We start from the raw sequence: 25,524 nt of genomic DNA on the forward strand, positions 1-25,524 counted from the left end.
CAAAATGACACAAGATTTCACTTGCTGCAATTTCTCATAGGAATACACGGTGTTTGGGATTCGGTCACGCTCCTATTCCTACTCCTCATCCAAAGGTTTGGTAGGAAGACCTCGCATTCCTCGCGATTTTGCAGTTGGGGACTCAAATGGAGGTCAGTTCTCTGGCTTTGCATTATTCAATACCTGCCTGCTTCAGGCCCAGTGCTGATGATGTTACTTTACAGAGCTCACCAGTGTGTATGTTTGGTAGCCTTCAGGGCCAGTAGTAGGTACTAAATGTCAGCCCTACCATCATCCCTCAGTTTTCTCCCATCTACAGTCCTGTCATTGCTCCCATCATGCCCATGATACAGTGACTGCCCTTGACAGGGCATACAAACGGAGAGAGCAATAGCCACAAAAACGAATGCAGACAAGGGCAGTAATCCTCTTATTGGAAGATCCTTACCCTAGCCTCCTGCTAAGTGTCTGACAGAGACCAGGAGGAAGCTCAGAATGACACAGAAGAGACATCAAAGAGGACAGATGGTTTTAGCTTCCCACAGATTCTAAGCAATCTCTGAAACACAGGTGGGCTGTGGTATCTCTACAGGCTGGGAAGCAAAACCCACCCACTTCATCAAGTGGAGTCAGAGATGTCTCTGAAAGAAGCTTGTAATTTTTTATGACTTGTTTCTGACATGCTTTATTTCCAGACACATAGTTTCATATTCAGAAGACAACACACACTTTTCTCAGTGAGGATATGGGTTATATTTAAAAACCATGCAAAGTGTGAAATACATACTGTGCTTTTCATACAGCTCACATCACTTAAAAAACACCTGCGTTTCATTTAACCTCTGTCTTGGTAAGCCTGTCCATTGCCATACTTCCAGCTTGTTTCTCACTCCAATATACCTTCAGTTTTTCACTAGTCCAGGGCAAGAGACAGGAATGTGAGCCACAGTGAACAAAATGGATTGGACACCTGGAGAAGTTTTGGATCCTGTATCATTGGAAGTGTTCAAAGCCAGGCTGAATGGGGCTTTGAGCAACCTCGTCTAGTGATGCCTGTGCAGAGGGGTCGAAGTAGATAGAATAATGTAATTAAGGTTGGAAATGACTCCAAGATCTACCCATTCAATAATTAAATTCTTCCTGATGTCCAACCTGAACCTTCCTTGGAGCAGTTTGAGGCTGTTTTCTCTTGTGCTGTTACCTGCTGACTTGGAGAGCAGGCCAACCCCCACCTGGCTGCACACTCCTTTCAGGCAGTTGTAGAGAGTGATAAGGTCACCCCTGAGCCTCCTTTTCTCCAGGCTAAATAACCCCAGCTCCCTCAGCTGCTCCTCATAGGACTTACTCTCTAGACTCTTCACCAGCTCTGTTGCCCTTCTCTGGACATGCTCTAGCACTTCAATGTCCTTGGAGTGAGTGGCCTAAAATTCAATACAGGATTTGAGGTGTGGCCTCACCTATGCTGAGTACAGAGGAACAATCCCTGCTCTGGTCCTGCTGGCCACACTATTGCTGATCCAGGCCAGGATGCCATTGGCCTTCTTGGCCACCTGGGCACACCCTGGCTCATGTTCAGCTGCTGTCAGCAGCACCCCCAGGTCCTTTTCCTGTGGGCAGCTTTGCAGCCACTCTGCCCCAGCCTGTGGCACTGCCTGGGCTTGTTGTGACCCAAGGGCAGGACCCAGCACTGGGCCTTGTTGAACCTCACACCACTGGCCTCAGCCCATAACCCAGCCTGTCCAGATCCCTCTGCAGAGCCTTCCTGCCCTCCAGCTGATCAGTGCTCCCACCCAGCCTGGTGTCCTCTCTGAACTTACTGAGGGTGCACTCGATGTCCTCACCCAGATCAGCGTTAAAGACACTGAACACGACTGGTCTCAATGCTGCCGCCTAAGGAGCAGTGTTGCTGACAGACTCAAAACTGGATATAACACCATTCACCACCACTCTCTGGGCCCAGCCATTCTGACAGCTGACAGTATTTTTTATCCAGTGGAGTGCACCTGTCCAAGCCATGAACTGCCAGCTTCTTCAGGAGATGATGGCTGGGCCTGATGACCTGGTTGTTGTGTATGTGCCAGTCATCACACTCAAGATACTCTCTTCCATAACCTTCCCTGGCATTGAGGTTACCAAGGTCAGGCTGACAGGCTGTAATTCCCCAGATCCTCCTTCTGACCCTTCTTGCAGGTGGGTACCACACTTGCAAATCTCCAGTTATATGGGGTGTCCCTGGTTAACTAGAGCTGATGATAAGTGATGCAGGGTGGCTTGGCAAGCTCTTCTGCCAGCTCTTTCAGTACTCCAATGATCATTGAGATACTTTCCTACCCTAACCACTCTGATTCTTTCACATTCAATGTGAATAAAACATACAAAAAGTGTGAAAATGTTATCATTAACTTTGAAAGCATTTAATGACTTCAAAAACTGTTGTGGGGTGAGAGATACAATGTCTGCAGGCTTCTTTTTTTCCTAAGAAACTGAATTAAACAGTGCAGCAAATAACTTCTTTGATGTTACTCAAATTCACTGTATGATTTCATGTCCCCTTATAAGGAGGAGTAAGTATTGTAGCCTGCAGCATGCAGCTGCAGTGTTTATTTTCCTCCATCTCCTAAAGTATTTATAAGCATTTATATTCAACACTTTAGGTGAGAAGTCTTTGAAAAAAACAAGGCAGAAGAAAAAGCTAGAAGTATTAGAAGTCACAGAATTAAAACTAGCAGAATAGTAAAGCCCTGTGTGATGCTTAAAGTTAAAACAGAATTCCTTTAACATCACAGCTAAGGGACTTTGTTGGTGTCACAGCCCCTTAAAGTTTCACCCAGACACCATTACTTGCCTGGACTTCTTATGGGCTTAGGTCTGTTTCCTTTTCATTCTTTCTCCCCTTCCTACTGGGACAGTCATTGTTGGACCTTTACATGTCTTCAGAAGGTAGAAACCCATTCTTGTCCAGACTTTAGAAGCAGGATGTTCTACACCTGCACCACAGATACAGTGTAATGCTGGGAGGGAGGCTGGTGGTCTGCTGAGTTTCCTGCTGGCACTTCCTTCCACCAGCACCTCCTGCATTATGCCTCTTTTTGCCAGCATTTAGCAAGGATGGGAGCATTGAACACAGTGTTTGGCAGCTGACAGTGGTGATTATTGTGTGAGGCAGGCACACCTGTGCTCGCTTTGAGCAGTTTTATCTAGATATGGAACTAGCCTAGGAGCTTGGTCCAAAAAGCTGGCTCAGATAGTTCATCCTGATCTCTGTGGACTGTAGCGGGATTATGTCTGGGCCTGTGCAGGAGTCTCCACATGGAAGACTTCCCCTTCATCTCTGCCTAGCTGCCAATACTTTGGACATCTTGCTTGGTTTAGCTATGCAGGAAGGAGGTGCAGCTGCCGTTGCACATTGCAAAAAAATCTAAGCCAAAGCTGATGAATTCAGAATGACAACAGAATGGTTTTTTTCCACACAAAATATGAGAAAAAAAGAGGCAAAACACCATCCCTTTCTTGGGGAAACTTTAAAATATGCTCAGGTTTAAAACATATTACCTGTCTTTATTTGAGAGGGTATTACCAGGCTCTAACAGTAAAAGATTTGTGCCTGCTCTGTGGATGGTGTGCTCATGGGCAGTGGTTCATTCCTCCTCCAGGACCTTACACTCTCTAAGTCAGTGTCTAAGCTCCATGGTGCTGTTTTGTATGAAGCTGTCTTCATCTCCCATGGATACATGGCGTTGGTTTCTTACCAAGAAGCGTCCTGTGGCACAGGTTGTGCCTGACAACTAACTGAAATGCCCTTTTTGTTTTGCTGCCTCTTTGGTAAATATTCTAGCTCTTGCTAACCTGATGTCTACATGTGTCTGAAGAGATGTGGATTCAGCAAAGGGTGTTTAAGCCTGTATCTAACATCAAAGAAAGCATAGTCTGGTGCTTTGACTTAGGCAAGCACTTATCTTACTGAACCATACCTGTGGTAGCTTTGCTAAAAATGTCTGCAAAAGGGAAGTGGCTTTTAATTTGAAAATGGTAGTGTTCTCCACAGTTTTGGGTTTATTTTCTTCCAAAACAACCCAACGGAGTTGTTTATCTTTTATTTTGCTTCTTAGAGAGCTTGTGAAAAGTATCTCCTTGGGTCATTTGTTCATAGGATCGTAGAAGATACAAATTTGTAGCACATTAAGCATCCTAGGCAGTACTTAGAGGAGCAGTATTCCTCTTTGTGTGGAAGGATTTAATTTTTTTTTTATTAAAGATGTGTAACGTTTTTTAATAAAGATGTGTAATTTTTTTATGAAGATGCATAAAGATGCATAAGATGTGTAACTGCAAATGTTAGAAGAATGTCATTAAGATATTTTTTAGCAAATTATATAAAAAGCAAAATGAAGGGAGAGTCATTCAAGTCTATGTTGTTAGGAAAAACAAAATAAATAATTTTTGCTGTTCTTAAAAACAGACAGTTTGCATTCAGTGATAGCCTTCTCAGTTCTGTCAGAACTTGTCAACTAAAAGCTTAGTAGCAAGTGGTCTTAACCTAGAAAAAGCTGTTTCTAATGTGTGTATGTTTTTGCCTTCCTAATTTTCAAATGACATTGCAAACCCTGAATGGTAAGCTTATGGCTTGGTGGAGGTCGTGAGTTTAAAATAAACCTGATGACCTTGCAGTCTGAGTGCCCTGTGGCTGTTTATGTCTTGCAGAGCGAGTGTACAGCCTGCCCGAGCAGTCCCGGGAGCAAAGGTACGGGTGTGTGTCACTGAGGCGGGAGCGGGTCTGTGCAAGAATGCCATCTAGGGAGCCGTGTGGGGAAGAGACCTTCCACGTGGGCTTTGAGCAGTTGGGGAGAGGCCCCTGGCGTCTGTGAACTCCTGTCTAAACCCTGTGCCAAGCTCAACACAGCTCTCACCACACACATCCTGCAGCAGGGATTTACTGGGACTTGCTAAGTATGGATGGGCTCCTGCCTGCTGCTGCGGCTCCTGTCCACTGTAGGAATGTCCAAACCACTGCAGTAAAAGCTGGGGAGCTTTTGATACCAACTGTAATGTAGGCAAGCTTGATACACATTGTATGTACAGAGTGCTTATTGGCATGTGTTACTTCTTTTTGTATAGGGATAGCAATCTTTTTCATAATATGTTAAACCCACAACAAAGCATGTAATTGTAAATGTTAGGTGAAACAAGCGCTGTCCAGATTCTGCTATATGTTAATTAAAGGAGTGTTGCCACTGGAATAAGGAACATTTTTTCACTGGTCTCTGTTTTAGGATTCAGGAAGAGGGATGGAATAAATATGTTGTACCCTCAAAAAATGAGTCTGAAAAATATAAAGTGAGTCGGACTTTCAGCTTTCTGATGAACAGGATGACCAGCACACGGAATAAAGGCAAGGTAATTTGGGATTTATGTCCATTTTGTTATGTATGATTATGTCACTGTAATTAAATCAATTATAGATGGAAGCTAATTTTTCATGTAAAGAGAAATTGTATATTACAAAACCACAAAAGTCCTAGGAAGACTCTTTTCACTTTTCTTTTTTTAAATTTAAAACACATGCAGGTTACCCTGAAACGGCCTTTGTATTAAAAACCAGCTTTCCTTTGATGTCATTTGTAATTCTGTTTGGTGATTTAGGCAATATTTAAATGTATGAATCACATTTAAGAAATATTTTCTTTGGTAAATAAAATTAGGAGATATGGACCTGTTCTTGGAATTGCTCTGAAAATGTAATTGAGTATGTAAGCTTCTACATTTGGGTGTAATTAATTGCATTTGCCTTATTTGAAGTTAATGGGAATTCTTGCATAAGTAAACAATGCATAGTGTTAAAGAGTTTGAGAATTGAGGCCTGCACAGTCAAACAGGCCTGCTATGGAAGGTAGATTACAACATTGTAGTTTAATTCTTTGACATCTTAATTTTACATTAATGACATCAGTTAGCAGCTTGAAAGACAGCTTGGCCTACAGGCTGTATCCTCGAGGCCTTTTGACGGTTTTGCAAGCTCCCTAGTATGCCCTCCTCTGCCCCAGGACATCTTAACGTACACGGATGTGAAGGTGTTTGTCTGAGGCAGTACCTTCAGGAGTGTCAGAACTGACCATGAACATATGAACATGTATGTCTGGTCGTGCAGCTTGTGTCTGTGTGTTCTCCTAAAGTATAACAGTCAGTAACTATAAGTATAAGCTATATGTGTAGTTATGCCAACAAAATTACTGGAAAAATAGGGAGAATTTATTAAATTTTTTTACCACTCATTAAAAACAGGTTGTTTCTAATATCTAAAGATAAGATCTAAAGATAACTTTTCTAAATTTGCATAACTGCACCTCTATCTGCAGAGGTATGAGCTATATACGTGTAGAGGATATATACAGTGTGTACAGTGAATGAACAACACTTCTAAAATTTTGTTTCCTCTCCCCCCTCTTTTTCTAGATTTCTATATGTATTTCTGCCAGTCTTCCTTGATAATGTTTCCAGGCCTAGCTGCCAGTAAAAACAATGCCTATGTGATTTTAGGGCTTCAGCAATACTGGGTGTAAGAGTACAGCATGCTGTTGCAAGTCTTCCAGGACGGGGATTAAATATTCTAGAATCATTTGTTTTTATAACGGAGTATTTTATTATTTTTAAGATTGAATAAATTTCATTTATTTAATTATCTTTAATTTATTTATTTATTTATTTGTTTGTTTATTTATTTATTTTCCTGCCTCTGTTTTTGGGGATGAAGACAAAAAATAAAGACACCAAAGACAAGGAGAAAACAACCAGGCACAATTTTACAAATGGGACTTTCCCAGGAGTTATCCCATGTATGGTCTGTGAAAAGGCCCTCCTAGGAAAGGAGTCACTGCAGTGTTCTTGTAAGTAGCTTTTACTTGTGCATTTACAGTGCTCTGAATGCTGTTCTGACATCCTGGTTCAGTGTGCTGTTTGAAACCTTGTCATCATTTGGATGTACCTGCTTTATGTAGTCAGCTGAGGTTGACAAGGGAGAGGGGAGGAAGGACAGCAGGTAACAGATTCAGGAAGAATTGCTGATCTCCTAGCCCTAGCACATTAGGCAGAAACTTCCTTCTAGCCTATATCTGTACTCGAAGAATCCTGAGGATCACTTTTATTAGTGAACCTGACAAAGGGAAAACTGAAGCCTCAGAGTACATTTTCTGCAGACTGGGGACCCTGTTTGGTGCCAAGCTTTGAAACATACCTTCTCTTTCAGATTGCAGCGTGATTGTGCATAAAAGCTGCAAGGAGTGCGCTCCTGTGTGCACCAAGGTAACCTCCTACACTGATCTAACTAGAGGATACTTGCTTTCCAAGGGGCTGGAAACAATAAAGGAAAAGAGAAAATACACACAGGCTGCCCAGACCCAGTGTGTCTGTGTGTGAAGGGTTGTAAGGGTGTCACAATGGCTAATGTGAGCAACAGAGCAAACACTGTTTGCTCTGTGTGTTTGAATAACAATTTTTAGTAGGGGGTTCAAAAATGAGTTTCAAGAAGTATTTATATTTTTGAAGGATTGCAAGCTCAGACTGTGAAATGGTGTGCCTGGAGGGTTACAGAACAGATTGAAAAGAAAGGCTTCTCAAACTCCCAGAGAGAAAGAACCCTTGTTTACGGGGGGATTCCATATGTTTGGAATCTGCTTTGGAAAGCAGAGATGGAAGGGACTCTGGCAGGTGACCTCATCTACCTCCTCACCCTTGGGCTGGCTCACTTCTAGGTAACAATTTGGGCAGATGTTGGTTTCATTCATTCTGGGAAATCTCTGGAGGAGGAGACTCCAGAGCTGCCTGCCTAGGCAATTGCTCCCAGTGTTCAGCTGCTTCTGAGCAGGGCAAAACCAGCACTAGAGCTGATGGATACTCCCTTAACGGTTAAGAAGGAATGCATGATGGTCATGCTACCATAACAAAGGCATAATCTTGAAAGCAAGATGTATAAGGCTACTGCCCTCAAGAAATAAAATGAGACCCGAAGACAAATGTGCCTTGATGATGCAGATTGTTTTTCACATTTGTGGAGCTTGTCTTTCTGGTGTAGCTGGGTCTTGCATCATGGTGGCTTTCAAGGAGAGCATGATTCCATACTGATTCTTTAGCATAAACAGGCCTTAAAGTGTAAATAAATCTTAAACTGTACATAAATCAAGTGGGTTTAATTTTGTTTATACTTTTCACATCATGGTCTTGCACTAATTTCTGGGAAACTTTAGGCATTAAGACTGCTGAATTGGCAGCTTTGGTTCCTGGGGATGATGGGTTACTTGCAAGAGGACACAAGAGCCCCCAACTCATCTCAGCAAGAATGCAGTGAAGGAAATGTTCACTGACCCACCAAAAGTGAAGTATATGCCCAAGTACAGCAGGCGTTTGGCACAGATTTTGCAAAAGTCCGCTTGGGAAGGGGGAGCGGTTCTGCCTTTGCTACCCATGCTTCAGATAGTGTACTACCACAATTGCTTTGATCTTATTTGAGTGTAAAGCCCTGACTATGCACTTTTCTTGCAGCCTTTGCAAGCAATACTCATATCAAGAAAGTAGAATGTTTTAACTCAGTCTGTTTAGAGGAAATAGTTTTGTATTGTAGTACAAATAATATTCTACTTTGAATATTATTGTCTACCAATAACTAATAAAAGTAATTATTGGGAGGAATTAGTACCGTAATTTAGGACCACTTTCCTGTAGCCCTTTGATGGTGTATGTGAATGAGTTACTGAATTGACTGTTAAGTATATTATCAGCTATGTGATTTCAAAAAATTATTTTTTTCAGAAATCCCAGGAGAAATACCATAATAAAAACAAGCTCCAAGTTGGTGTAACAAGTAAGTTAGGTATAAACCTAGTATTTCCAAGGTAGGCCTTGATTAAAAATCATGGGGCTGACAGCATGAACTTTCCCATTAATTTCTCTGTTTTTAATTTTTGTTTTAATATCTGTAAGAAAGGTTGTGTGTCTCTAATATGAATGGATTTTTTTCTGAGAGATCACTGTTGAATTAACTTGTCCTCTACTAAAATGAGTGTGAATTTACTATATTTTCAGTGAAAACAACAAAAAAGTAACCAGTTGTGTCTATGTCATTTATCTTGTGCACAAATATTTGCACATCTATAGAGCATGTATGATTTGAGATTATTTCCTTATTAAATGATAGCCACCCTGAGGCTATTCTGCATTGCTTATTTTTATATTCCATGAGAGAGCATTGTGGTCATGTACCTTGGCAAATGGGCATTCTTGATGCCTGATGTAGGTCAATATGAACACCAGATAGCATTTCTCAGTGTAAGTGTGCTGTTGATGACATACTCTGTCAAACAATGACAAACTCATTGTTTGTCAAAATGTTGTGTTGTACTTTGCCTCACAGATTCCCTGCCTGGAGACATTTCACAGATGGTGCTGTCCTCAGTGCATCCTTCTTTCTCTGTGCCTATTGGACTGTCTCCTGGAAAGAGGGAAGCCTCACAACAGCCCTACCTTTTGTCCAGAAGTGTCCCCAGTGCCAGTTTGGAAAGGTAGGGGGGCAGTTGCCAATGGACTAAATACATCCTTCAGGATTTCTAGAAATATTTAAACCATGAAATAAATTTGGGGTTTTAATTTTTTTTAATTTTTTTTTATTTCTGCTCTAGAAGAGCTACACAATTTTCTGGGCAAGACTCTGAGACCAGCACCTGGAAGTCCAAGTCACAGTCTGAAGAGATGTTACAAGCATTAGGGACCTTTTCTTCAATAGATGCTTTTATGATGGAAGGTGAGAATATTGCACAGATGTTGCATCTTATAGCTATTATTGGAAAGTAAAAACCAGAAAAACTCCTTAGCTGATTTAGACACTTCATCCTCTCAAAGAAGAGCACTTGTTTTTGATAATTACAGTTGCATACCTCTTTAAAATGAACGAATCAAACACATTAGTCTTAAAAAAGAACTTTTCCTTTCTTCCTTGTAACTAACTATTTTATAACTTTTGGAATATTTTAGTATGCTATTACCATTTTAAAGTAACAGGGATAAATGTACTGGCATCCTTGCAGAAACAGAGCAGTAATAATACACTTTTCTTTTGCATTTATTCAGTTGACTCTGTTGACAGTGTCCATTGCAAATTGTAAACCTGCAACACTTGTATTTCCTCAGTAGCCCAAATTCTTAACTCCTACTGGTAAGCTGTGCTCTTAAAATAGCTGCATAGCCTTATGAAGCAAATACAAATAGATTTTTTGGTAGCTAGGTGTGAGACTGAATTTGAAAGCTGAAGGGCTTTCACTTATGTAGGATGGTGCACATACCACTCACTGGTTTGCAGAAGATGAACCTATAGTTCATCTCTATATGAATAGATCTACATGTGGTAAGGGACTTCCCTTACTCTTTATATGTGTGGTGTTAAAGAAATGTAAATTTTGTTTCTAGATGATGTGGATTTGTCTCAGTGGACTGATCTCTGCACAGATGCAGAAGAGTTTGAGGCAGACTCCTGGAGTCTTGTTGTGGATCCAGTGTTCTGTAGCAAGCAAGAAAAGGATGTCGTCAAGCGGCAGGATGTCATATTTGGTCAGTATTTCAAAGCTGTGTGTAGGTTTAAATGTAATTTGGTGTATAAAATAGAGAGGGAACCTACATGGTTTATGGCCAGAAGAATGAATGCTTCAACTCAAAACTACAAGAAGGTTCAAAGAACATTTTTATTACAAAGTGCAATGTCTCCTAAACTAAGGAAATTGATAGTAGTGGCTACCAGAGACATACCTAGCCTGTTCACAAAATGGTTGAAATTTGGAAGGAGCCTCATCCAGTCCTCAGCTTAAGCTATTACAACCACAGCTTGTTCAGTGGGATACAGAGAGAATTGTGTCAGAGACAGATAAATTCAGTCTTTCTATTGACATAATTGATTAGGTTTGAGGCTCACACCGAAAAAGGAATTATGACTGTGTATTTGGTAGACTAAAGTCTGTCTTATAAGGTGTGCAAAATATCCAGGTGATTACTACACTATCCTCTTTTCTTTTATACTGCAGAGCTGATGCAAACAGAAGTACATCACATCCATACCCTGTTCATTATGTCTGAAATATTCAGGAAAGGGATGAAGGAAGAACTGCAGCTTGACCACAGCATGGTGGACAGAATATTCCCCTGCTTAGATGAGCTACTGGAGGTGCACAGGCAATTCTTCTGCAGAATGAAGGACAGGCGGCAGGAATCATGTACGGCAGGGAGCGAGCGTAATTTTGTCATCAGCAGAATTGGAGACATCCTTGTGCAGCAGGTAGAAGCATCAGTTCTGTTAATCCTTTAAGTGCTCAGAGTTCCAAATTTAAACAATTTTTTTACTCAAAACTTCTGAGGGAAAGAAGACAATTATGGTTGCCTCAAAAAGATTCAAAACCTGTCCTCCCCTGATTATTTCAGGATGAAATAGCAATACGAAAAAGTATCATTATTGTCAGGTAACTGTGGTGAACTTGGGGTGGATTTCTCCCTGTGTGGTATGAGTGACAAGGGAAATGATGAACTTGGTCATGTTTGCAGTAGAAGGCTGCTGTCATAAAAAATGGAAGTAATAGATTCACTTTATCAGCTGAGGAGAGATGTGAAGAACTGATGATGGAAAGGAAACTATCCATAAATTTCTTGCGGTAATCTGGCATCCCAGATCAGCTACATCCAGGGATACTGCTCAGTAGGGAAGGGGTGGTTGCAAGGTGTTTCCTGTGGCTGAAGAATAGCTAACTGATGGCTTGGCATTCACACCTCAGTTCCTTTTGAAAGGGTGGTGTAGCTTTTCACCTTCTGTCAGTCTTTTTTCACTCCACTGAAATAAAGAGCTGAGAAGTTAGCTTATCTAGAAGCAATGTGGAGATCAGACAAAAGCAAATGAACCTCAGAGGGTTGTGTTTCAAAAGAGGTGAAGGAAATGCTGTTATAATGTTCGAGCTGTTACTGGCAAGAGTACAGTGGAAGTTGCTTGTGCTCTTTCCAGCCTGTGTTCCTCTTCCTGCTCCTAAAAACAGCTAGCATATTTTCATTCTGTAGTGATGGGCCTACAGACAGGGTAGTGTAATTCAGAGAACTTGATAAACCAGTAATGTAAAAGTTCCCTATTTGTACAAAATTCACTAGATAAAATTCACTTTCCTGTCAGATAGAACGTTGAGCACGATTCACGTATTAATTTCTTCAGTTTTCAGAGGAAAATGCAACTAAAATGGAGAAAATATATGGAGAGTTTTGTAGCCATCAGAAAGAAGCTGTTAATCTCTTCAAAGACCTGCAACAAAACAAGAAGTTCCAGAATTTTATTAAAGTAAGTTAATGTGGAATCATGAGCACTACTGACAAAATGTTCAGGAAAAAGGTACATAGCTATTACTTAGATTTAGGGTTGGAATTATATTCAGTAACTCACTTTAAATGGCTAATAAAAATGGCAAAAGTTTTTTCTCCTTAGCTAGTGAGCTGATAAGTCACAGTTTTCTTTCAAATTTTAGAATGCTTTGGCATCCAGTGTGTATTACACACATGTTCCTGTTACAGTACGCCTCATCCCTCAGCACAGCAACTGTTCCTTGGGGATGGTTCTGATTACCCAGCATTTGTTTTAACTTATTCTAATGCTTTTAGATCATATTTCTTATCAGTCAATTGGTGGTTTAATATGCATTTACTACCTAAGGTATATATTTACATCTGTGCAGCTGAGAAATAGCAACCTGATGGCACGACGCCGAGGAATCCCTGAATGCATTTTGCTCGTCACCCAGCGAATCACCAAATACCCTGTTCTGGTTGAAAGGATATTGCAATACACAAAAGGTAAATAAAAGCTAAAATATTGCTTAATGTCTGAAATCCTAGCACACTTCTAATGTAAGGAATTTGCACAGCTACAATATCACAAAAGATTAAACTCACTGCTCTGTTGAGATACAACCAGAGCAACATAAATACCTACTGTTCAGGCAGATGTTACCTGAACAGGGCTGCCTGGTCTATATAGGTCTTGTAAAGGGTGGGTTGTGAAGATTTCTGATATTCCAGCTAGGTAGGCCATAGAAGTCCAGAAGAGCATACTTGTTTTAGGAAAAGACCTTGACAAAAGTATGTGAACTTGCTCAGATACACATATGTACCTTTGGAATTAATTCTGGAGGAGGCTATTCTAAGTATGGGTAGGCAAACATTTTGTAAATTACTCTCTGTTTTTTGAGGCAAAGTTTGAATGCCCTCTGGGGCTTAGTATAACTTTTTACAATTACTGTTAACTTACAGATATTGCCCCCTAAATGGGCAGTAAATGAGCATTGTAGAAAGTTGCATATACAATGCAAATCCTTTGTACTTGCAATCCTGCTTCCAAGGGTACTTTAGTTTAGCCAGAAAAATAATATACTATATAATTTAATTAGCCACTAATTTTTTTAAGTGGTTGCACCTCATAAATATGTCAGAAACTATTCAACGGGTTGTTTTGGCTAATGAATAAACCTGAGGTATAGGTCATCTTTTAATAGGTGAGTGAAAGGTATATATACCTTTGTATAATTCCAGCAAAATGGTTGCAAGGTTCAACTTAAATTAAAAAATATATTAATTTAAGGTTTGCATCATGCTGATTGTTTCCAGAAAGCAAGGAATTATATCTTCTCTTGAACATGCTGACTAGTGTCATGTTGTTTATTTTTTGTTTCATACAGAAGGAACAGAAGAACATAAAGACTTGTGCAAAGCCCTTCGTCTAATTAAGGCTATAATAGCTACAGTAGATTTGAAAGTGAATGAGTATGAAAAAAAGCAAAAGCTGTTGGAAATTCTCTGTAGAACTGAAAACAAAACATATACAAAGTTGAAAAATGGCCATGTTTTTAGGAAGCAAGACTTGATGAGGAAAGAGAGGATACTTCTTCATGAAGGTTTAGTGTATTGGAAGACAGCGACTGGTCGGTTCAAAGGTATTTCATCTGAGCAGTAAAGTCCTTTAACTCTTTATTTGGAATTAGCACTCAAAGACCAGTTAAAGAGTGAAAATACTTTCTTGTGCTATATTGCAAATAAGAATGTCTGAGGTAATGGCAATGCCAATGCCCCACTAATTTCTGGATGATCAGTTCCAGAAGCTGCCATGATTTGTGAGCAATCTGCATAAGAACACAAGTTAATATACCATACCATCTGCATTTCTTCTTCCAATCCCCTCCTTCTAGTTTTTTGTTTTTCTATTTCATTTCATAATATAATGTTTTCACTTGTACATTTTTATTGTTCACAGTATTTGCCATTGAAAATAGCTTATTAACAACTCGATGGTAATGAGACATCCGTAGTAGAAAAGAAATTCTGAAGCTGCATTTGGCTGGAGCACAATTTTTACATGCAAGCTCAGATTTTGATTTTTGGTGTTAATCATGTATGAGGGGTTGGGGTTTTCAAGACTCTACTAGTTTTTGCTGTACAACTGTATAAAGCTATCTGTTGATCATTACTCTAGAAATGCTTGCACGAGTGTAATACTGTGCTATAAGTGTATGTTACAGCACAGACAAAGAAAGGTTATGTGAGATAGTCTTTGTCAGGCTGAGGGAAGTTGTACTGCCATTGGTGCAAGGATTTCTCCTTTCCCTGAACCTATGTTCCAGCATGGTGCACCTTCCTGGGAGATACAAAGCAGGGATGTGCAAGTGCTTCATGCAGACCATGGGCTAATTCAGGTATTTCCTGTTTAGTTTACTGTAGGATTCTACAAGGTATTTCTTCATCGTGGCTTCTCTCTTCGTAAAGATAAAGTAAGAATTTAACACTGATTGCACTAATTTTTATTAAAAGCCATTATTTTCCATTTCTCATTTTAAGACACTTTAGCTCTGCTTCTAACTGATGTACTACTGTTCTTACAAGAAAAGGATCAAAAATACATCTTTGCAGCTGTTGTGAGTATATTATCAGATATTTTAACACATAAGTTGCTCATTTATTTGTATATTTCTCAAAAATTAGGTCCTTATCCAGCTCATTCCCACATAACTTTTTTTTTTCTAAAATCCTGGTATTGTATGTCAGTATATAGAAAATTAATTTTTTTTTCAAAAACAAATTTTTTTTTGTGGAGAAGGATAAAAATAACAGAATTATATCTTTATTGTTGTGCCTTACATGGCTGTGAAGGTGGGAAGTAATGCAGGCTCTTTCAGTTGTCTAATATAGATTTTAATTTTTTTGTTCCATAAAACAAAAACCAGAAAAACAATTGTTACTGAAAATATAATAGTAAATACACATAAAAAATGAAAGGTCATGGAAAGAAGTTCCCAAACTATATAAATATAAATTATATTAATACTGTGTCTCAGTATCAGTGAGCCTCTGAGATTTTCTTTTTAGCACATATCTAGTGCATAATTTGTTTGTTAACAGTGTAACATATTTTAAAGAATAGTTTAAAAGGATGTCTGATTACTCAAAACTTTCAGTAGTCTGACTATACCAGGACTAGTGTTAGTCCAGTGAATTGAAAAATCAAGTTCTTCCTAGAGTGTGGTGTTTTATAAGAAAGTAATTTACTATGCATGTTCTTTGACTGTTTCCTCCAGGACCGGAAGCCTTCAGTTATCTCCCTTCAGAAGCTCATAGTAAGAGAAGTAGCCAATGAAGAAAGGGGGATGTTTCTGATCAGTGCTTCATCTGTGGGGCCTGAGATGTATGAGGTTCATACCAGCTCCAAAGAAGAACGTAACAACTGGATGAGGCATATTCAAGAGGCAGTGGAAAGGTAGGGAAAAGGGGTTTGGTTTTCATGCTGGTAGTCCAAAGCAGATGGGAGGTTGGTTGGATATTTGTGGCAGCATGTTCTTTGTTCTGCATTGTACTGGGTCTGTCTGTGAATTTTGGTTTTCCTTTGAGCTCAAGGTGCCAAAACCTCTTCATCACTCCTGCCATACTTCCCATATTCCTCCTAGTTTCCCACTGAATCAACAGACCCTTTCTGTTCCTCATTAGACATCCTTACCAGCCATTGTACCAGCCTTCCCTCGCTTTTGCCTTTGGCACTGGCTGCCTTCCAGGGTCCTTCAGGTGTCCATAGAACCATTTTGAGGAAATCACAATTCATGCCTGTTATCTTGGCATCAGCTCATTAAGAATGGTGGGGAAAACATTGCTTCTGATGGGCCCAAGCTTATGCTTGGGACAGCAGACGTGTAGGCGTGCACCAGCCCCTCTCGCTGCGCAGTGCAGCCTTACCAGAGTAATAAGGATCTCCGCTTGATGTCCACTTACTGCTTCTTAAAGAGGCAGACAAATGGCATGCTTCCAGATTGTTGCAAAAAGTGCTGGTGTTGTGTTCTGTTTATTGTGAACATAACATTGTATTTAAGATGAATATATGATGTGCAGATTTTGCTTTATTCACCTTTGTCTTTTATCTTTGAAGTTGTCCAGAGGAAGAAGAAGAAGAAGAAGTAAAAATGAGTGAATCTGATGAGGACAGACGTATTGCTGAGGCCAAGGCATACAGAATTCAGAAATATCAAGGTGTGGTACCTTTCCCGTTGCTCTGAGAGCATCCTCAGCATTCAGGATGAATTAGTCATGCACCCATACTGGCTGGTGTGTTCAAAGTGGCTCAACAGGCAGAGTCACAGCAGAGGCAGATGAGGTGGTCTGATGGTATAACATGAGTGTAGTAAAAGAGAAGCATATTTTTTCCAAACACTTTAATGTTTTTGCTACATTTCTATAGCTAAAAAATAATAAAAAAAAAAGTTTTCAAAACAAACACTGAATTTCAGATTAGCATCAGGACCAGATAGTTCTGAGTTTGTGAAAATACCTTGAATCTTCGAAATTGTGTGGCTTCATGCTTGTTTATGGCACTTTGTCCTTTGCTGCTATTATTTTTATCTGCAAATATAGCTAATAAGGATAAATTCTGCTTCCTTGGTGCCCCCTACGCCTAACTCCCACATCTTTATACTGCTGTGAGGAGAGAAATTGCAGCAATGTCTATCCTATGGAGAGCCACAGGGAAGGACATCCTCTGCTGAAAGTAGGTTTTCTCTGAGGTTGAGGCCCTGAGTTACTAGCACACATGAGTCAAGTGCTTTTTCAGAAGGTAGAACTAACAGGTTGTTGTGAGAAAAGAGCAGTAATGAGGGCCAGAGAGGGCAGCCAAAGCCACCTCATCAGGGTAGGGCTTTGGCCTAGACTCTGCAAGGGTGTGTGTTCGCTTCCATTTGGACACACTATGGGTTGAACTTGGATGAATCTGGGTCCTGGCCACTTAAGCTTAACTTGAATTAGCACTTTCTACAGGGCATAAAGATTAGAAAGGTGAATGGGGAGCATGCTTTCCCTGTAGGATAAAAAATGATAATACAGTTTTTAATTTTGCACTGTTCAATTTTGGTTGACAGAATCACTGAGTAACCAGGACCAGCAAATCTGCAGTTATTTAGAAGAAAAGTTGCATATCTGTGCAGAACTGTGTGGGTTTGATGATGTCCATGTAGAACCTCACCTACTTATCAAACCTGATTCCGGAGAAGCTCCACAGGCTGCTTCACTGCTGGCAGCAGCACTCGGAGAAGGTGAGTTTGCACAGGAAGAGTGGATTAGTGGCTCTTCATGTGGGCATGTATTTTAAGGTAACCAAGTGCAGACATGTGGCCTTGCATTGCAGTTCTGTCAAGTCTCAAGAAGTGACAGTGTCAAAAATTGCTGAAGAGCGTAGAAAAATCTGTTGTGTTTATTTTTGTCATATACAGGAGATGGTTCCTGCCAGATTGTAAAATAATAGATATGTTTAGGGCATAGCATCAAATATAAGCAGGCAGGGGCGTGGTGTTAGGTTCTTAGCTGTCCTCCCAGTACAGCTCTGTGAAGCACAACAGGGGAGAAGCTTGTATGCAGTGTGGTATTGCACCTGGTCCCCAACCTTCACCTACCTTGGCTGATTTTGATGTCACTTCAGAATCTTGTATGATCACATACAGAGCAAATAAAATTTCTACCAAGAAACCCCTGCCACAATTGCTGTAGGAGCCCTGTTTTTTCTGCCTGCCATCTGTTGGTGCACCATCTACAGTGCTGTCCTACAAAGGAAGGAAGGGAAAGGTATTTGTAGATACCTTCCCTAGCTGGATCTTCAACTAAACTTCTAAACTCAGTGGAAAGCAGCCCTGGTAAACTGAGTCCTGATTTTGCCATCACCTAAATTGAGAACTCTTGTGCTACTAACAACATTGTAACCTTTAAAGCAGTGGCGCTTGGTCTTCATTATCATTGTAAAGTCAAAGAGCATTTTATTGATAAAATTGATTAAATTTGTGTGGGGCACAGTAAGTCAGTGATGAAACAGAAAATACTTGAAATGGCAGCCTATACATATTACACACCTTATTCTGCCCACTTCTGTATTTTTCACTTTCTCTCATGCTGTTGTTGATGTTGATGATGTCTTGGATTTCGGGACTCTACAACACTCTCTGTGAGCTTACAGTTGTTTATATTGTAGACAATTTGTGGGGATAATTTTCCAGAATGGAAATACTAAGTTCCTCAGCTAATAGCTGTATGGGAATTAAGCATTTCTCACAGTACAGAAAGACAGAATTACATAGTGCTTAAGCAAATTAAGTATACACAAATCCATGAGATGAGATGGGATAAATCCAAGGCTGCTCAGCAAGCTGGCCAATGTCACTGTGAGGCTGTTTTCTGTCAACTTTGAAAGTCACAGTGATCAGGAGAGGTTCCTGATGACTTGAAGAAAGCAAGCCTCACACTCCAAGAAGGAATATATAGAGAACTGAAAAACAGTCAGTCTCACCAGCATGTCTGAGATAATCCTCCTGGAAGGCACTGCCAAGAACCTGAAAGACAGGAAGATGATTTAGAACACTGTCACAGATTAATTAGGGCTGTGTCTGACTAACGTGACAGGTTTTATGGTGAGAGAAGGGTGCATGTTGGTTACCTTGACATCTCTCAGACCTTCAACACTGTTTGTGCTGGCTGTAGTGTCCTTACATCTGAATTGATGTAAGCTGCTTAACTGAGTGGAAGACAGGCTGGACTGCTGGGCTGAAGGGGTCAGTCATATGACATCCAGTTGGTATCATATTATTAGGGAATTCTCTTAGGGGGTGTATCCTGAGACCAGTAGTGTTCAACATATTTATTAATGCAGTTAACCTTGGGATTGAGTACACTCTTAGCAAGCCCATGACGGTCTTGGCGAGAGGTGGAGCATTCAGTGAACTAGAGAGACTTCTGCAGACTGGGAAAATGGTAAGAGGAACACTTAGACATTTGGCAAAGACAGATGCAAAGTCCTGCATCTCAGGTGATGTAATCCTGTATGTTGGTACAGACACTGATGACATAGAAAATACCTTTGTGGAAGTGGACCTTGGAGTCCTACTTGACAGCACATTAACCAAGGGCAGTTGCCCTTGGGGCAAAGATGGCCAACTGCTTCCTGGGCTGCTGCAGTAGGAGGAGAGTTGCCAGCAAGTTGAGGGAGGTGATTCTTCCTCTACTTAACCCTGGCAAGTCCTTTCTGGGCTGCCATGACGAATGCTGTGCTTTCCCTGGCCAAGAGAGACATTGACACAGTGGAACAAATCCAGTGAAAGGCACCAGAATGACTAAAGGGTTGGAGAACATGATGTCTGAAGACAAGCTGAGGTAGCTGGCTTGGTGGGATCTCATCGCTGTCCACAGCAGCTTAATCGGAAGATACAGAGAATCCGAATTTTTGCAGAGGCACATGACAACAAAAGAACACATGGACAAGAGACAGTAGTCCTGTGGTGAAACACAGGCAATTCCAATTAACTAAAATTAAAAATGAAATGCCATGAGAGTGTTAAAAAACTGGAACAGGTTGCTCAGGGAGATTTTGAAGTTTCCATCTTTGGAGGTGTTAAAGGCTTGTTGTTGAAAGCTCTGAGCAACACAATTTAGACTGACCAGGTTTTAGGGAAGTGCAGGACTAGGTGACCTCTGAAAGTCTCTTACAAGCTAAATTATTCCATGTTAAATAATTTTTATGTCATTGAGGAACTTAGTGCATTCATGCACTAAGGAACTATTTAAGAGGTGTCTGTAATTCTGCATGTTTTCCTCTTTAGTTGAAAGTCTCCACATTGCTGTAACATCACAAGTGAGTGAAACAGACAGATCACCAGAGGAAAGTACTGGGGAATTAAGTGTGAAGCATAGATTCACTACCAATGAAATACTGGAATCTGTTCTGGGTGGTGAGTAAAATTTGATGCTTTTACACCTTTAGAGTGCTAAAATAATTGATACCAGATTAGTTTTTCAGAAAGCCTTCATGGTCTAGTACAGAATCAATAGAAAATAATGTAATAAAATGTGTCTTTGGGCAAATGCTCAGGTAGTGTAAATTGTTACATAACTTTGTTTCTTGTCATTGTTGTTAAGCTCTGCACAAAGTCTATATTGCAATATAGGCCATTTCTCTTATTGTCAGGGGGCTTGAGAACTGGGATTAATATTCCAATAATTTCAGCTGCAAAGTGTAGCATTAATTTCTCACAACAAAATTGTGACTGAAGTTGTGTAAAAAACACTGCTACAGAGCATTTTTAGTGTTATGGTTACACTTATCTCCAACCTTTTGTAAATGAAATAATGCTAATTTGTAAGGTAGGAAAACTGGGTTGAGCCACATGTGCCATCATGGCTTGCAAATTTATTTTTCCCCAGCCTAGGATCCATTATGTAATTACAAACTATAAAAATCACTTTCTCATAGTCCTGGGTAGCTGGGTAAAAAAAGCATGCTCTTTGTTTTTATAGTTAATATATGCTTTGATATCTTTCTTATGCATTTTCCTGGGGCTTTATTTGTTAGATGCAGAAAGAAAAGAAATTGAAGAATCACCAGAAATTGATCTCAGTATTGGAAAGGAAATGGCAGGTGCCGATCTTGAGGATAAGGTATTGTAACCAGTTTTTCTTCCTGCATTGCACACAGCGGTCTGGGCACTGTGCATGTACATGCTTTTCAAATTTTTATGGGGATTTTCACTCAGATCCAGGTAATTCAGTCTAAGAGAGGTCACAGCAATTAATAATAAAATTTTAAAAAGCAGTTATAAACAAACCAGCACACAATGATTTTTCTGCAAGGCTTAAGATCAGTGAGTTGTAATAACAGGGAGTGTTTTCAAACCACTTGTATGGGCTGTTCCTGTTCACAGGATGATGAAAGTCTCCTGCAGTGACAGAGTCCTCAGCTAATGCAAGGAACACTTGTGCATTGGAAGAACTTCATCCTGAGAACAAGCACATAAGATAGGATGAATGTTTTTACACCAGCTTGCTTCAGAATTTGAATCAAAACAAAATGGAGAATAGAAGAGAAAGCGCCCATTTTGCAAAGTCCTATAGCTGATAAGCAAATCTGGGGTGAAAAGTGAAATCAGACATCAGTTCTGGACAAGACTAGGAATGACAAATTTTATGTAGCAGCAGAGTGTTGGAGTAAGCAACATGAATTACTGTGTGAAAATAAAGTGGACCATAATAGTGTAGTTCTTAGGTGGAGAATAAGAATCACAAAAGGAATAAAGGGGAAAGACAAGAATGTAATATACAGACTTTGAAATGGAAAGAAAACTTTGCTCAAAAGTTTAGCATTAATGAACTGTCTTTGCATCAGGTCTGAAAGAGGGCTTGTGTACTTGAAACCTTGTGTTTGTTTGTTTTCTATAATGAGAATACTCTTGCTAATACACTAATCTTTCTATAACCTCACCTTATGCTTAGCACTAGATCATCTTACTTATCAGACTGCTGATAGAAGGGAGCATGAGGAACAATGTGAGTGCAAAAAATTGTTTGAAACAAAGTCCAAGTGAGGGAGCAGGTGAAGAGGAATAGAACCTAGAGAGGGTAGAGGGGCTCAGATACAGCCCACTAAAAACTGCAGTAGCTATACATGAAAACTTTGCCACTGGGGTTATAGAGAAGTTTTTTCTCAGAGGTGCACAGCAAAAGAATGAGTGTCCAAGATTACAAGTTGCAGCAAGGGAAATTCTGAGTGTATCTAAGGAAAAAAAAAATCAGTGCAAGGATGATCAAGGAGCAATGTTTGTCTGAAGAGGTTGTGGGGGTCTCTACCATTAGAGGTTTCCTGGATTTGACTGGAGAAGGCCTTCAGCAACCTCCTCTAACTTTGAAGCTATGCCTATTCATAAAGCTGGAGGGACCTGCACCCAAATCTTCCACCCTAAGTCATTGTCCTGTTATTTATAGCCTAGTGTTTGGGCAAGGCATATATCACATCTTCTGATACTATGTCAGAATCAGACTTACCAGGAGGTGGCAGAATAAGCAAAGAAAATAGGCAAGACAAGGGCTTTCCAGGGAGGTGGGTGTGCCGTCCCAGGGTTGTGGAGTGATGGCTCTGGACTCAGCCCAACTAGCTTGGGAAAACAGGAGTTGGATGGGGGGGGGGCAAGAGCTCCCAGCTTGGAGGTTAGATGCTGACTAGATACTGGAAGGAAGAGCATTCTCCCTGCAACATGACAGGTCCCCAGTGGTCAGCTGTGAGAAGTGATCCCCATCTTGTCTCCCCTGCTCCTGCCTTTTAAGTTTATCTCCACAGGCATTGTTCAAAGCACAGTGCAGCCTGCCCTGGAATCTGACCATCCTCATCTCTCTGAACCAAGGTGATCAGGAAGAGAGGCAGAGAGGCGGTGGTGGTCTTCAGCACAGTTAAACACCTGAAATTACTGCTTCACTCCTAGCTGGACTTGCAGGTCATGTGCCAGCTCAGCTAAGCCTGCCTCAGCCTCATGTCCTAGCACTCAAGTGGTGCTGCAGTAAGGGTACCATGGTCACTGGGACTGGCCACTTGCAACTCCTTGGTCAAGCCAATACCAGACAAACCTCCCTGTGCGCATCCATTTTCAATTAAAAAGGGCTTAAAAATCTGAAGGAAACCCTGCTCTTGTTCAGTGTGCAGGCTCTCTCTTGTACACCCTTCCAGCATTATCTTCTTTCTCTCCCTCCTGGCCCTGTGCTGCCTCCTTACCCCACTGCTCACCATCCAGCTAAGGAAAAGCAGAGCTATCTTGAGTCCATTCTTGTGCTGCACAAAGACATCTGTACAAAATCCTCTGCTTTCACAGCAGAGCTGAGCTTTTCTATGGCTTGGGGATACAGTGAGGAGGAGGAGGTGAAAATGTGGAGGGGGAGTGGAAGGAAATGCTGAAGAGATATAATGAGAGAAAGAGTAGTGGAGGAAATGATGCAGCTGGTACTCCCTTTGCCCCAAGGGTGTCTGTGTTGGGTTGTGTTTAGGGGGCTGGTCTTTCTCATTTTCATTTTCAGTTATTGCATCTAAATGTAGCAGATGCTTTGCTCTCTGTGGTGGAAAATGAGACTCAGTAGAGAACTTAAGAGAATCAGAGAGAAAACAAATATTCCCAAAACTCTCCTAATCTTTGGGGAAAAAAAAAATAAAAAAGAAGGAAAAACCATACAGGAAGTATTTTCAGAGTAGTTTCAGAAGGGATTGTATATGAAACAGTCCTCAACATTTCATCTTATCTTTCTCAGAGGAGCTGTTCTTCATGCTGAAGGGATTATGGGTAGCTTCACCCCATAAATTTAGAGAGCTTCTTAGGAAAATAGAGCAGGATGGAAAGTGTGAAGCAGCTGTGCCTTGCCACAGACGACAGTAATGACCATGCTGGTCCCTTTTGTAGTGTGTACAGGGCACAGCATCTCACAGGGCACCTAAGGCATTTTTTGTGATCCAATAACATTACTTCTTGCTAGTTTCTTGGGTTTTTGAAGAGTCTTATGCTGTTTTGTCCTACTGTAAGTAATCTTAACCCATTGTGCTGTATACACAGAAATCTGGTTACTGTATTTCAAAACCCTCAAGTAAACAAAGAATGAATTGAAATGTCTTTTCTGTGTAGCATTATTCACAAGGGATTAAAATTGTGGATGAAATAGTTTTATTTGTACAGTTGCGTTCAGAATCTCTAGTAATTTCCATGGAAACTCCGTAATTGATGTATTATTAGTCTTCACAGATTGCTGCTTCTGTCTTTTTAATATACCCACATAAAGGATTCACTCGGTACACATTTCCTAGCCACATGTCCCCCCAGTTTAAAAAAAATTACCTTGATGATACAACTTTAAAATTTAAAACAACTTTTTAAAGCTTCATGTGTTTATTTTAGGGAGCAAGTAGGAATTTTTCAGAATCTACAGGGACAGAGGTGAGTTAATTTAAACTTCAGACAGAATATAGTAATTATTTAGTTAACAGTGGTCAAACCTTTGAAAATCCTTCTCTTTTATTTTCTAGATTGTACAAGCAATCCAGAACTTAACCCGTCTCTTATACAGCATACAGGTGACTACTCCACTACTAACTTCAGAGAGTAATTAATTTGTCCAAATAATTTACTTTTAAAGAGTGGTTTTCATGTTGTCCTACTTTTAGACATTATGTTAATTGATCCTGATCTCTTCTGAGTGTTCATAAGTTGTCACAGAATACAGTTCTATTCTACATCAGTGGTAGGTTTCTTTTAAGAACTGAATAATACTAACCTGCTTGGAGATCAGCCCCTCCTCCCAAAAGAGGATATCTGTACAGTCCAAAACCTAGCAGGAAAGTAAAATGATGGCTCCACTTGAACTGATGTCATTCCACATACAGATTTCTGAAATTATAGTTCAAGGAATTGAAAAAAAAACATTGTACTTTGATTAGATTGTTCTCCTGGCTAGTAATAAGCAGTAATTTGGCCAGATAGTAAACTGGTAGCAAACTCAGCCCATTTTAGATGCTTAAATCTCACTTACTTTGGGCCTTACTTACTTTACTTACTTACTACACTTACTGCAGGGCCTTAGTATGAAGTATTTATATGTGCCTCTTTTATGCTGAGCTTGAATGTCTTAACTTACTTCTTCTTATTTAGCTGCACTTTTATAGTTCTATTTTTAGATGTTTCATCTGAGTATACTTAATTTTTAGACCCTATTGACCTTAGCATATTTCATAATAATCCTGGAAACCTTGGGCTTAGAAGTTAAGTGTATTGAAACAATACGAAAGCAAAATATAAATCCTGTAATTCACACAAAAATTTTTGAGTAATTGAAAAACAAATAGGGACAGTAAAGTAAGGTTTAGGATCATGCCTTAACTGCTCAGACCATGAATGGGCAGTCAAGTGCCGAGAAACAAGCAGAGGATCTTGTCCTGTTTCCAAGTCACTGGAACTGACCCAGTACTGGAGGAAGAGCCAAGGAAAGTGCACATGGCACATTGCATGAAGTTAAACACTTTCTGCAGTGGACAGCACAGGGCAGTGGGGCTACGTGAGTTCTCTGGGAATATCTCCTGAAATAGATTCCCATGTCAGCTCTTGAACATAGCGCTGTAAGTGCCTCAGCAGATCGAGGGTTTTCTTGCTTTTCTTT

General features: G+C 40.3%; 1 protein-coding gene across 15 annotated transcripts in view; it reads left to right on the plus strand.

The window, feature by feature from the left end:
- Positions 1-25,524, plus strand: part of ARHGEF28 (Rho guanine nucleotide exchange factor 28) — a 124,230-nt gene that overhangs the window by 76,114 nt on the left and 22,592 nt on the right. For 11 of the 15 annotated variants that reach the window (XM_038125501.1, XM_038125500.1, XM_038125502.1 and 8 more), the window contains 21 exons: positions 41-152; positions 4,702-4,741; positions 5,271-5,394; positions 6,749-6,881; positions 7,241-7,296; positions 8,800-8,860; positions 9,401-9,548; positions 9,666-9,787; positions 10,450-10,590; positions 11,058-11,308; positions 12,224-12,346; positions 12,738-12,855; positions 13,737-13,991; positions 14,890-14,966; positions 15,627-15,805; positions 16,466-16,566; positions 17,448-17,621; positions 20,169-20,297; positions 20,918-21,003; positions 24,270-24,308; positions 24,398-24,445. In XM_038125501.1, the coding sequence (XP_037981429.1) occupies positions 41-152; positions 4,702-4,741; positions 5,271-5,394; positions 6,749-6,881; positions 7,241-7,296; positions 8,800-8,860; positions 9,401-9,548; positions 9,666-9,787; positions 10,450-10,590; positions 11,058-11,308; positions 12,224-12,346; positions 12,738-12,855; positions 13,737-13,991; positions 14,890-14,966; positions 15,627-15,805; positions 16,466-16,566; positions 17,448-17,621; positions 20,169-20,297; positions 20,918-21,003; positions 24,270-24,308; positions 24,398-24,445 (2,517 nt within the window). The remainder of the gene's footprint in view (positions 1-40; positions 153-4,701; positions 4,742-5,270; positions 5,395-6,748; positions 6,882-7,240; positions 7,297-8,799; positions 8,861-9,400; positions 9,549-9,665; positions 9,788-10,449; positions 10,591-11,057; positions 11,309-12,223; positions 12,347-12,737; positions 12,856-13,736; positions 13,992-14,889; positions 14,967-15,626; positions 15,806-16,465; positions 16,567-17,447; positions 17,622-20,168; positions 20,298-20,917; positions 21,004-24,269; positions 24,309-24,397; positions 24,446-25,524) is intronic. The other 4 variants (XM_038125493.1, XM_038125506.1, XM_038125492.1 and 1 more) reach the window with 3 other exon arrangements.

This window comes from Motacilla alba, chromosome Z (genome assembly GCF_015832195.1).
Source record: "Motacilla alba alba isolate MOTALB_02 chromosome Z, Motacilla_alba_V1.0_pri, whole genome shotgun sequence".
NCBI classification, from domain to species: Eukaryota; Metazoa; Chordata; class Aves; order Passeriformes; family Motacillidae; genus Motacilla; species Motacilla alba.